General features: G+C 37.6%; 1 protein-coding gene across 3 annotated transcripts in view; it reads left to right on the top strand.

Moving 5' to 3' along the window:
- LOC129723314 (purine nucleoside phosphorylase) overlaps positions 1-13,951 on the top strand; it is a 36,049-nt gene that overhangs the window by 14,723 nt on the left and 7,375 nt on the right. Inside the window, exon 1 of one of the 3 annotated variants that reach the window (XM_055677464.1) lies at positions 370-562. The exons of 1 other annotated variant lie outside the window; for it this stretch is intronic. In XM_055677464.1, coding sequence (XP_055533439.1) covers positions 522-562 — 41 coding nt within the window. In that variant the 5' untranslated portion in view covers positions 370-521. Of the gene's footprint in view, positions 1-369; positions 563-11,397; positions 12,196-13,951 lie in introns of those variants that run through there. One more of the 3 variants, XM_055677463.1, reaches the window with a different exon arrangement.

Genomic DNA, 13,951 nt, shown 5'->3' with positions numbered 1-13,951 from the left:
GGATTCTCTTGCAAATGTTGGTTATTTAACAAAATTCTACATAAAAGTGTCACGGTGAGGTGTCACGAGATGTTCGGTACAGTGTCACGAGATTTGACAGCAGTTGTTCGGCCAAAACGTTGATAGTACGATGCTATTATTGAAAATGAAGCACGTCAGAGTATAACGTCACTATTGTTTACACCCTTAGTGCTCATTACTGATGGCAACCCGCGGGTTGGTTTCTGTTATCGCTTCTCCCCATAAAACGCTGGTGTAGTGGCCCTTTAATGATTCGCGCCTTGCTCGACTTAACTATCAAAACACAAATAGATGCAATATATTTTTACAAAAACAAAACTATCAAAATAATATAAATAGTGAATCGATCTGGGTACTCCTGCTAATCGAACTCGAAGCGTTGAAAGGGAAAGATCTCACACGTTGACAAGTATATTGTGCGATAGTGCGAAAGTAAAGTTTTTATTTTAAATTAATCAAATTGTGTAAGATTTATAGTTTCATAGAAATTGTTGTTCAAAATGACGTCCTATAACGATTGCAAGCTAAATTTCGGACGAATGTAAGTAAACAATTTTAAAATTCGGTTGAACTGCCCAAAATATTAAAAGTTTTCGTATTGTTGTCGAGTGTTATAAGTTGTTTGTTATAGAGAAATATCATTTTTTTATCATGTTTCCCCGTGAGATGAAGAAGGAGTAACCGAGATTTTTTTACTATAGAATACTCTTGGCATTAGATAACGAGTATTTGAGCATCTGTAAATGGGATCCGCAAATCTTTTTTTTTTTTCTTGAACAATAAGTATCCCCCGTAGTATACATCATTGAAAACATACTCAATCTAGTTTCATATCTTCGTGCTTACTGCGGTAATGACTTGCTGTTAGTGGAAGGAACATCAAATGTTGTATTTTCTTTTTAATTTACATTCTACACGTTGCTGCGACAAATTGCAGCTTTATCTGCAATAAAATGCATCAAGTTATTAATGCTCATGTACCTAGAGTGCCTGTATACAGAGTGGCGACACTGACAAAATTGGAACAAAAGCTATCTGTCAGTGTCATTCCAATAGAGAAAATAATCTAACAAGCTCGTGCGAAAAAAGAGTAAGCATGTTCAGTGTTACCAGTATTACTAGCGTGATCTTGGATGATGGCGCCACTCTCTGCATACACGCACTCTACATGTACCACCCTTTTTCATTTTCATCCGCAATTTTTTTTTTACATAAACTAAACAAATCTGAATAAATTTCATTTAGTTGAAAAACAAACTATTTAACATTAATAAAAGTTTTCTGTCGGACCAAACCCTCTTTTTCAAAACTTTTCTTCGAAAGGTTGTTTGTATTCAAAGATTGATTGAATAGTATTAATAGAATTCATAAACTAAATATTGTGCATATAAATAAAAATTATCAAAACGTCGCTGATAAACTGGCAGTTAGGCTCACTTCCGATGCTTATTTTTGTTGTTCTCGCAACACAGCAACCATCTCAGCCGCCACTGCGCTGTCAGTTCGGCTTACAGAAACAAATACATTGAAATCATACCCGCAGTTCATGTTGTGTTAACACGCAGTAGAGCAACTGTGTTTGTGAAGTCGGAAGAAAGTTCGGGAGTCGGAAGTCCGACTCCCGAACTTTAATTTAGTGCTGGCGCCACAATAGTATAGAGGAGTTGTTGATTTTCAAAGAATGATTGAATAGTGTTACTAGAATATTAAATTGATTAAATTTAGAATATTGCACAGAATGTTGGATGTGTTTTTGAAGTTTTACAAATGTTACTATAATCGTATAAATAAATAATAAAGAATATGTTTATTTTCACACGTTTTTCGTGTTCTATTACTAAACAATGAATTGAGAATGCTCCAAAATTGCTTTATCACAGTGATTTTCAACGGGTGGTTCACAAACCTTTTGTATGGTCAACAAAATAATGGTCAATTATGGTGAAAGTATATAAAATTAAACCTAAATATAAAATTTAACACCTTCACGGGTTTTGTGATGCATTTTATTATTCCTTAGGACTTTCACCGTCAGATTCTTTTATACGAGTCAAATAAAAGAGTTAGTCAAGGGAAAAGTTCGTCAGCTTAAGACAACAAATCCTCAGCAACATCAGGCTCAAAGAAATCAAATTGGATCGATCAACACGGTTCATTTTTCGAGTGTGAGATCACGCTTAGTCCTGTTTGGTTTGTTATTGTTTTCACAGACACTATGATGACACACTTGTAGCCTTAGCACTTTTCTCACACTATTTCCTCATCTACCTGACAGTGTATGTAGCGGTGGACGTTTGAGAGGAAAAAGGGTAAAACGCACCAAAGTTGTGTTTGACTCTATTGATGCTGATTTGATGCACTAATTATACAGCGTGTAAATGACAAATTATTACGCAAAAAGCAGAAGAGTTTTTGATGTAAATTTGCTGAGGCATTTGGGTATACCTAACTTTTCGGTCACAGCAAGGTACGAAAAAAAAGTTTGTCCTACATTAGCGATGATATTGCAAAATGTTAAATACTGTCACGTGCAGAATGCTCTGGAAATTTTCACGGAGAACCATATTCAACGCCAACGATCAATTTATGCTGGGGGGATATTTTCTGTACCCTGGGAATAAGCGTGCCTAGTAACAAAACACGAACTATAAATGTTGATACGGTTCGGGAAGACAGTGCAAAGTTTGGCGTAAACACTACACCCTCAGCGCGAACCAAATAAACCCCCTGTACAGCTGTTTTGCTCATGTGCATGGTTTTGTTTATTGACTTTCTGTTATCAGTTTCAAATTATGGTTACTGTTACTAGAAACTGATAATCTATACTCTATGGTCACTCACAGCAGCGAATTAATAATTGGATTCGTGTTGCCTGTCTTGCGCACGAATGATGATGTTGCACGATTAAAATCATTTAACCTGTTGGTTCTATTAATATTAAGTAGTTTCCATTAGAGTAGACGCAACAATTGACGAGAACATTCACCCAAAACTAATGCTCTAGTGGTTTCGAACCAAACAATGTGAATAACTCTGTATAGAAAACCTTTTAATCGCTATTCATACGAAACCCTTTTCGGTAAAGCTTGAGGAATGTTTGTTTTATCCGGTAGATAAAAGGATTCCCTTCCAGTCAAGAGCAATGAATCAGATTCATTTCGTATCAAACAATCTTAGCATAAGTGGAGGGGTTCGTAGCTAGGTGCCATTTAAGTTACCAAATCAACACATTTCAGACTTGCATGGCAAACTTGTTTTGTTTTTAATTCCGGCTTATGACATTTCCGTTTCAACCAATAACATTCTATTTTGTTTACATTTCGCGCCAGACATCGAGAGAAAAAAAATCTACTTCGATTTTCTTGTAGTGAGTCACAATAGTAGTTATTTTTCTCTCATACTTCACAAAATAACACGTTGAATCAAAGTTGTTTTAGTTGCCGTTGAAAAACACGCTAACTTGATATTTTTAAAATGGCGTCTCGCTGAAATTGGCGCAAGTCTGACGTACGCGGGACAGGCACACGCACGGTAATGTAAAAAAATAGAGCAAACAACAACAACAACAAATCTTATCATCATCCTTCGCAACAAATGACTGCTTGGGCCCTCAACTGATTCGTCTTCGTTTTATGTCACTGGCAAGCAGTTAGCTTCCGGATGATTGCCGGCAAATTATGATAATTTTCCTACCGGGGTGACCAGGCCCATGAAAAGACGCCATTTTTCAATGACCGAAAAATCACAAGCAAAATATTGGAACCACAGTGGGTTCGAAATGGAAATGGAGCCACAAAAAAAGTCACATACAACCCAGTGCAAAAGCATAGGCGCGTCTAAGGCCTGGGGGTGACCCATCGCATTACAGTCTTCGACAAGTATGTACTAATTGACGGTTTGATACAAGAGGTGTGTGCCGAGTCCATCTGTTGTTGTGTCGATAAATCGGTTCACGTCACCGGCGAAGACGGCGCAAAACCTGATCTTTTGAAACGGAAAAAGAACGCTAGAATACAAACAAGTTTTAGGTTGTCTTCCTTGAAGCGCCAGAGAGTGGCTCGGAGCAACTGGTGCGATAAGCTTTGATTGATGCAGTACCCACTCAAAATTATGGAAAAATGTTTGGGGGCCGGTTCGAGCAGGTTTTTGGTTGGCGATTGAAGACTGCTTATGTCTCTCATTCTCTCTCGTATACGAGTTACACACGTGTGTTACAAACTGAAAGGGGATTTTTTTTTGCATTGACCTACGTTCGCTATTTTAACGGCATTCTTCTGTAGGTTTTATTGTCGTTGTGCGAGGTCATAAAAGGATTGTGAATTACTTTAGGAATCACTGTCCTTCTAAGGTCATTGTTCGGTACATCTTTATGACCGTCGTTACTGACTTTAGTTGAAATACATACTCTGCATAGCTTTATAGAGCACCCAATTACACTTAGGGTATGATTCAATAAACCATTATCAATTCAATAAACCAATATAAATATGGCTGCAATTATTTAACTTATTTATTGTATAACCTAATTAGTTTCCTGATTGAAAATGCCCTTCTAAATAATTCTCAAAAAAAAAAAAAAACATCTATTGTTGATTTTTTGACTCCACAGTAATAAATTCTGGATATTACACGTCACGTAAAATAAGCCTTAACCTATAAATCTTTCATTCTTTGCTTATACCTACCTACAAGTTTTCTTCAGTCATCTATTTTTGATAAGCAGCAACATGTGCTATAAGCTAATTATGATTTTATGACTTTTTGCACCGATAAAAAAAATCGTAAATTGTTTTGTGGAATAAATAACAAAAATCTGGGATAATGTTAAAGTGCCTGTTCTAGCTGCTAGTTTGTTCTTGTTTGTTAGTAAGAGTGAAAAATTTTGACGGATTTCACATCAACTCGACTAGATATTGGCAGTACGCTTTCAGAATTCAATCGAACTTTGTAGGTTCATTTTTCCCAAAATTATCTAGACTTTGTAAAAAAAAGAATACAGAGATTCCGAACAAAAAAATGTGTTATTTTCCAACAAAGAGGGGACCCCCAGAGCGGGGGTATTCCAATCGACACAAAAATTGTGATTTTTTCACAGTGAACCTAGATGAATAATTCTCCTACACAGTGAAAAATTCTGAATATGACACAGCACGTAAAATATTCTCTCATTTAAATTTCAGTTGCTTTTGACGTGAATCACGATTTTGTTTGAAAATTATGTGCAATATTATTTAAATTTCAGTTGCTTCTGACGAACATCACGAGTTTGTTTGAAAATTATGTGCAATATGCGGTGGAGGCTATTCTTTATACGGGATTCGACATAAAGTTTCCTTATGGTGTAACTTCGAGTCAAATCCGTACTGGTCGATGCAATTACAAAAACTTTTTCATACCTATGAAACATTTTCAACGTGAAACAGTGTTGTACATGAACATTTGAAGACGTAGAATTATCACCGTCTGTTGTATGTCAATGTATTTCTTGCAATAGATTAGGAAATATACTCGCTTCATCTATTGGAATCAATCAAATGGTCTGAGACGTTAAATTTCAGTAAACATTCACATTATCTCCAATGTGAAGATAGAATATCTTGTATCATAATGTTTATGTCAGTAACTTTTATCCAACACTAATTAAATAACTATCTGAAAATAATGTGGCAGCTCTGAAGAAATAGCAACATGCGTGTAGGTATGTTTTTGATTTTTTCCTCCGTTTTATTTATCAATTGTTGCTCAGTTTTCGCGACAGAAATGTTGAAGTAGATCTTACGCTTCAGTTTTGACCAAATATCCTCGATGTGACGCAGCTGGATGACTTTGGGCGGGTTCGCGGATTTGGCCTCCAAGTAGATGCCAGATCCAGCCAGAACACCGCGTCTTCGCCCGTATTTCTCGATGAAAGACGCACCTTCCGGCAGGCGCTTAGAACTATGGCTTTGATATCCCATACCTTCTTGGGGAACTTGGCGAGTGAAATGAACTTCACTTCGGAGTTCACTTCCTTCGTGGGGGAAGTAAAATACGAAGTGCCCTGCCAGTCGTTGCCATCTAAGGCGAGATAGGTTTCGTTGTCTATCAGCACCGCCACGTCGCGATTCGCCGGGAAAGTCGACTTGATCATCTTATTCAACCGCTGCCGCAGTCCTGCAGCTCCTAGACCAGTGGACGGTACCTGGTACTTTGCCAGGTACTTTTTCACTGTTTGGCCGGTTGCACCGATTTCCCGGCCAAGGGCACGCAGCGATGTAGCCATTTTTCCGTCGGTCTTCTTTTTCAACATCCTTTGGAGCTTCTCGTCGCATAAGTCGTCGGCCGTCCGGAACCGGGCTTTCTTTCGATGCTCTGACTGTTGTCCAATAGTGCGAAGGTGTTGTTGATGTTTATTCAATGCAATTTATTTAATGCAAACGTCAAAATCGTAAGAGCACTGTCGATCGAACTTTATGATGTTTTTATTAACATGATCATAACATTACATCATAAGCCCCTAAGTTTTTTTTGATTATCCATCTTGTAACGGTATACCAGATGCCAACCATTATTTGCGACGTCAAGACGATAATTTTATAACTAAAATGATTTATGCAAGGTTGAATATCACCAAGGTTAAATATTTCAGGGGTAAGTGTATTATTTTTTATTTGATTGTAAATGTCAAAAGAAATACATATTCTACTGACTTTTTTTTTTAATTTAAACAGACTGTTCAAAAAAACGATTTCAAAAGTGATTTCAAGACAACCCTATCGTCCAGAAATCATGTTACAAAGATGCCAGTTCAATTTTCAAATGTGCGCACTCCACGAAACAATGTCTTCAATGTTGTACCAACAGGAAGCTTACACGACCCGCTTTGACAAGTGGGTGGTCGTGGGTTTGAATCTTACTAGAACCAGGGCCACACAAAATCAACAGACTAAAGCATGGGTTTATACTCAGGCTCCCCATTGATCCTTTCTTCACGTTAAATTCTACAAAACCTCGACAAGTACTTCTTGACAAAAAGAAATCCCTCTCACAATAAGCTAGTTAGAGGGCCATTGTTGTACTAACTAACTGGAGTTCACCTCGTCGTGTATTGGAAACAGAAAGCTCAAGTAGACGCTATTCAAACCGAACTCAAAGCAGCTTTTGATCGCTTGGATCATGCAAAACTCTTATGTAAAATCTCGCGTCTAGGTGCCTCCCACCGGTCCGTTGTATGGCTGGGCTCACTGACACTTCTGTTAGGTGATGGTTCAAAGCTGGCGTATGCAGATGACTTGAAGTTGTTTTTGGAAGCTCGAACTATCAGACTGTCGTTGTCTACAAAATTTTTGATTGTGTTTACTAACTGGTGCTGTGAGATTTGGTTCGGGGTTAGTATTACTGAATAAGAAGTTTTAACTTACATCGTATTTTAAATCAGGTTATATTCGACTATCGCATCGACGGATTGAAACTGGAGAGAGTCGATCATGTATAGGACCTTGGTGTTCTATATGACACTAGAGTTACACTTAGTACGCCCACTGATCGAGAATTGCAATCTTATTTGGTTTCCCTACCAGCTAACTTGGAACCTGCGGATTGAGCGAATTCAAAAACGATGTGATCCCGCTAGCTTACACCCGTGTTCAAATCGCTGCCGTTTGATTCGTATTGATTCACTTGAGCATTGCCGCAGATTGCATCAAGCAGTGTTTATAGTCAAACTACTGAATGGAGAAATCGACTCATAGAAGTTTATAGCTCTTGTGAAATTTCGAGCTTTACAACATGCTTCGGGACAACTAGATTTCTACAGACCTCTTACCATCGTGTATCATTTGGCTATAATGAGCTCGCCACCGCCTGTTTTAGAACTTTTGCTCGTGGTGAACACCTGTTTGACTTCAACGAATCCTGGGATGAATTCGTGCAAAAGCTCAAAACAACGAACATTTTATAAACTTGACACTCAAACTTCGTTATATTTATTAAGACTTTGGTCAGACAAATCATACAGAATAAATAAAAAAATAAGCCAACAGTCAATTGAAAGTTGCCAAGAATCCCAGTAAACACATTAAATCGGTTGCGGTTAATCAACCGACAATTAAGCTTCCACTTCTTCACACAAGTTGTAAAGTCTTCGAAATTAAGACTTGTCTTCACATCTGGCATCCCTGTCATGACGCGTGAACCAAGCTTATATTTTCCACAGGCCAGCAGCCGCAATGTCACTTTGTGCATTACTTTGTCCTGATAAATTTTCTCGATTTAAAACTCGATAAATCAGCCGTATCGTCTTGAGTTGAATTCTGGTTTTTGGGTATCAATATGGTTCCAGAACACCCATGTTGGATGGTATTCGGCCATTTCAGGCCGTTTTCCTGAACTCGGAAGTCGCCATTCTAAACTTCCAAATGGTTTCTCTGGTCGATTTCTTGCCACTGGATATCATCTCAGTTCCGAAAATATCCGTGTTGAATCTGATTGATCGAAATCTTTAGATTTCGCTCTAGAAAGGCTCTAGATTTTTCAATAGTACAACAGTTAGCATCATAAAACCACAATTTTCCGCAATTTGGGGGACGCTTAACTAGTTTTCCCAGTTGCTGCAAGAATGAAGGAAATCCATTAAAAATGGAATAATTTTCATGATGCTCTCGATGTTTTCAGTTCCAGAATGCCAGTTATTTTTTCTTTTTACCATAGTGGAAAGAGAATGAATGCTCGTAGATCAGCAGAAATATTTAATAGTAGGGTAGTTTGGGGTAATTTGGACCCCCTGAGGAAAACTCCTGTTATTTCGTGGCCTGTGTTTTCTCTCCCATACATATAATGTATTATAGTAATATTGACCTGTTTTCTATGTTTTACACGAAAAAATCATGATATTGAGGTCAAAAGAACAACAAAATAACGAAATTAAAGATAATGATTTTCAAACATGAAAAAATCATTTGGGGTGAAATGGACCAGCTATTGGGGTAATATGGACAGTGTTTGGGGTAATGTGGATAGGGTAAAAAATGTGAGTTTTACAGTATCAATGGTTGCTTACTACACAGTAGAAGCTTGTATTAGGATTACGGAATGATAATTGCAATTCTTAGGCATTGCACAGTGATTCCACCATAGGCCAAAAAAAATTTAAAAAATTACCCTTTTCCAAATTTTCAAACTAGAAACTGAGTATGCGTTCGTGTGTCGCGCGCGCGCCTTTGTGTGTCAGTGTGTATGTATGTGTGTGTATGTGTGTGTGCATGTGTGTGTATGTGTATGTATGTGTGTCAGTGTGTGTGTCAGTGTGTGTGTGTGTGTCAGTGTGTGTGTAATCGGTCTAACGGCTCAAAAGTTAAGAATTTTTGAAAAATGATTGTCGATTTTTGGCAACCCCAATTCAAAATGGATCATGAAAAAGTGCGGGTTGAAGTTTTTGATAAAGAACAAGTATACCAATGTTGAGCATGATCTGAACAAAAAATAAATCTGATAATAAAAAAAGGTTTAACGGCGTTTTAGGTGAATAATCTTTTCTGACATCAAAAATAAGCTCAGCACGTAAAAGTTGACATCATACGTCATTTTCAATCATTTTAGAAAGACTTTTAGGTATTTTTCAACATTTGTTCAGAAATTTGCCACTGTGCGGTGGATTACAAACACTTTGTGTACGGATAATTTATCCCGGATTGCCTGCAATACTTTTTACAGTTCATCCTTTGTACACCGCCGTCTGTTCGTCCGTTTTGGTATGCCCGCGGCATCAGTCCGACAAAAGAATTTACTTCAAACTCACCTGACTATATCACCCCAAGAAAAACTGTCCATTTTACCCCAACCCAAACAAGGCACCTTACAAAAAACGCAATTTCATCCACTACTTCCTCCACTATGTTATCGTAATCTTTTATCAAAATCTAGCCTTTTACTAGACAAACACGTCTGCAAAGCTGATTAGACTAAAACCATTGAAGAAGCTCTCATGAAACCTTAAATACACGAGCGTAAAACTTACAGAAAAATCAACTTTTGATGTTTCCTTTGTTTACATTGGCACTGCGGTGCCCCTGCACACTTAAAATAAAACACCGAATTCGGTAAAATTTTACAGGAATTTCAACAGCTGAACGTTCGGTGAAATCTTCGGTGTTTCCGAAAATTACCGAACAGTTTGTAAAACCACCAACCGAGTGGTCGGTAATTTTCGCAGCTTTTTGGTAATGTTCCAAACCGAGCAGCCAGTAAAATTTACCGAAAGAAACTTTAAAAACGAACAAACATACCGAACGCACCTGTAAAAAATACCGGTGGCAGAAAAAGTCGGTTATGATTGAGCCTGCCGGTACCGTCTAAAATCAAACTAAATTAACCAGATTACTTACGAAAAATGTTAGCGACTCTTATATCCTGTTTGAGTAATTCACCATTAACATTTTCCAAATTATAAATATCGTATGTTTACACACAACAACAGTTAAAACAAATCAGTAGCACCAGTAGAAAATATTCGCGTCTTACACGGTTGCACGTATGAGAAAAATGGCCACCACATTCACAATTTGGCATTTTTACAGGTTGTTCGGGAAAAAGTTATACAGATTTCGGTGAATGTAAAATTAAGCAAATATTCCGGTAAAAATTAACAAAATTATGGTAAAACTTACAAATCTTACAGAACAGTCGTTAATTTGACGCTCTTTTGCAGGAATACCGGTATTATCACACTTTAAGGATGGATTATTGTAAAAAAAAATACAGAACGACTTTTTTTGGATTAAGTGTGTGTCGCAGCAAACCATGAAATTTTTATGTTAGGTAGGGTTTATTAGTTCAAGGAAAGGATGAAATAATACATGGAACCCAAAAAAGTAATACTTTCCAAGATAAGGAACCTGTCCATTTCATCCCAGGGGTCCAAATTACCCCAAACTACCCATACCATCCATATCAATCACTAAGAGATAATATTTTACCTGCCAATATGGGATAGTTCCGCAACTCTTGAGTGATGTACCTCTTGTTTAAATAGATCGTTGTTCCTGGAATTTATTCGATAATTTCGATAGGGCCGTTTATAACCGTATGATGCAATCCAACATGATTGTTGGGTCGTTGTCCAGTGATTTCAACGTATATTTAAAATAAAAAGAGTTTTCAGCTTTCGAAAGCAGGAAAACTTCGTACGAGGTTAAAGCATGCGTACGCAACGAATAGAATATATAAATTATGTATGCGGATGAACAATATTTTTGATTTCGCTCAGTGACTGATATTCTACTGCACTCAATGAAGCACACAATAGCAGCGCAATCTATTGCTGAAAGACGAGCCTTCGCCGAATTAAAACGGTGCTGACAGAGACAGACAGCTGTTATGAAGAGAGCGGAGCACGGCGGGATCTCCGAAGCCTACAGCGCTTTGATGTAATCGTTCATGCTCGATCGCCACACTCTTTCATGACGAGAACAAAACAAGCGCGCGGAAGAGACAACACCCAGTGGGATGATATTCAAGTTCAATCAAAACACCAACCACCGGTTCGGGGAGAGGAAGCTGAGATAGCTCACGGCTGAGCATCACCGACTGACCTCCCTTGCATACAAACCACTTCAAATCGCTGGACTTGGCTCAGTCCTAATCAGCGGTCAGCAGAGTGTAGTCGGCTTCGGTTCAACCATACGCAAACAGTACTTTGATTCGAAATCCTTAAAAGCTATTAAGCAGTAAAGAACAAGGAACTAAAACGAGCTAACGTTTCATTCATAGTATAGTAGATCAGTTTACCGAAAAAAAAGCTTAAGTGGACAACAACCCGATGGTGCATTTGTGAAGAAAAAAAAATCGTACTGTAGCGAATAATTTTACCGAACAAGGAAGACAGCAACGTTGCTGATTTTGTAGCCGCACTTGAACTGCATTCGTTATTCTCGGGGCAGAACGTGAGATTACATTCTTCGGTGCGCGTGTGCGTTGGTTAGAATTGAGCTGTTATCAGCTAAACACGCTAGAGTCCGACCGGTGATATTATCCGCCTGTCGCGCTGCCGAGCACTACATAAACGGTAGAAACAATGAGTGACAAGTACTGCCTTAACGGAAACGGGGTGGGTGTCCACGAAACCGGCAAGATGATCAACGGAATCGACGCGAATGAGAAAATTGCGGGCGTTTTCTACAGCGCCAAGGAATCCTCGGGGTGAGAACAATCGAGTCACTCGAAATAGATCGTGTTCTGTTTTATAGTGCATTCACAAGCGTAATATGTGTACTTATGTATTGTCACAGAATTTCCCGAAAATTCCTTTTGCCTTTATCCTTTCCTGGTAAATCAAGTTTAATCATGTTGTAACTGTCCAGCAAAACGTGTTCGACCATGTAATGATCTGTGAAAATTTTAAAACCTGTTCAGTACTCTAATGATTTAACAAAGCTAAATTGCGCTGATTCATAATGTTAATGAATAGAAAAAAATGGTTCAGGTGCTTGTAATGTATGAAGGTTAAATCCGGTATTATCATTACTTGTCTTGTCATGTTGAACCTAGACATGAATTAAGTGACGCAAACGTTACAATACGAATAGACTTGTGGCTTGAAATACAAAATTCACTCAAGAAATAAAATACGTATGGGGAAGTTGAAAAAACAAAAACCAAAATATTGCACCATTTAGTAGAAAGTTACTGTTATTCAAGCATTTTTTTGTATTCATTGTGGTTTTATTCAATATTGAAGCTCAAGTTCATGTAAAATAGATTTTTTTCATGAATACATGACTTGATTAAAAATGTTCATAAAAGTTAAAGAGGTTGTGTATGAGACATGACCGCAGGGTTAACGTAGAATTACAACAGTCTGTTTTATGTCATTGTACACTAAGGTCGCTTTTTACGCGGTTTTTTTAAGCGGCTTTTTTACGCGGATTCCGAAATTTACGCGGTATTTTTTTTTTGCTCGGATTTCGGTTTTCCTTCACTCGGAATGCAAAATTAACGATGGTTTTCTACGCGGATTCCGGAATTTACGCGTTTTTTTTTTACGCGGATTCCGGAATTTACGCAGCACCTATCCCCCGCGTAAAAAGCGACTTTAGTGTATTTTTCTCAATAGGTTAGGCAATAACAGTGGATAGGAGTTAATGAATTTGATGGTTTGAAGCGATAAATTTCAGTAATAATTCTCATAAAAATCTTTCTTTTTCTAAATGATTGGTAATTCTGAAGAAAGGCATCCTGTGATTGGCTTAAAGTCATTCGAAAATAATAAAATAGTGGGTGGAATTGATTTCTGCTCAAAGAGAATGTTATATAAAATTTCAATTTTAATGAAAGTCAATAAGAAAATTGTGGTGCTAATTTTAAACACGGCTTTTGAGTTTGCTAGTCTTGAATGCAACTGACGATATGCAAATGGCAATCCGCAATGACGAGAACATAAACAAACTTACTGGGTGTCACTGTTATGATGCACGCATGACGCTTATGAGTGTTCCAAAATCATTTGATCGTGAAGTAATTATTGTTTTTCTGCCACTCGACAAAACATTGAGGATAGTGATCGCTTTTCTTACAGTTTATTTTCAGAAATATTCTGTTTTCTCTTTCATTTTGTCATCCACGAAGTCTGATATTTGGCCTTGCATTCAGTTCAGATTAGTCGAAATATAGTTTCAATAAGGGTCTACATTTTTGAATAGTACGCTATAGTCGATTTCCCAATCGTTCTTCAAAATTTTAGAAGAAAAAAAAATGGTATTTTGAAAAATAGAAATAAATACTAGTGGTTAGTGATCAAGGCAACCAGTGAAAAGTTGTCCTTGACATCAGAGTGGAAAATTTGATTATTGTTTGTCCAACCTCGAATATAAATAGATGTTCTTTAGTAAAAGCTCTTTAGTTAATTTCAACTTTTGGACATATCATTTTGGCGACGAGGATCTCAAGAATCCACGAA

This window comes from Wyeomyia smithii, chromosome 2 (assembly GCF_029784165.1).
Source record: "Wyeomyia smithii strain HCP4-BCI-WySm-NY-G18 chromosome 2, ASM2978416v1, whole genome shotgun sequence".
In the NCBI taxonomy this organism is placed as follows: domain Eukaryota; kingdom Metazoa; phylum Arthropoda; class Insecta; order Diptera; family Culicidae; genus Wyeomyia; species Wyeomyia smithii.
Note: the sequence above shows the minus strand (reverse complement) of the source record. Positions and strands in the feature narration are given on the sequence as shown.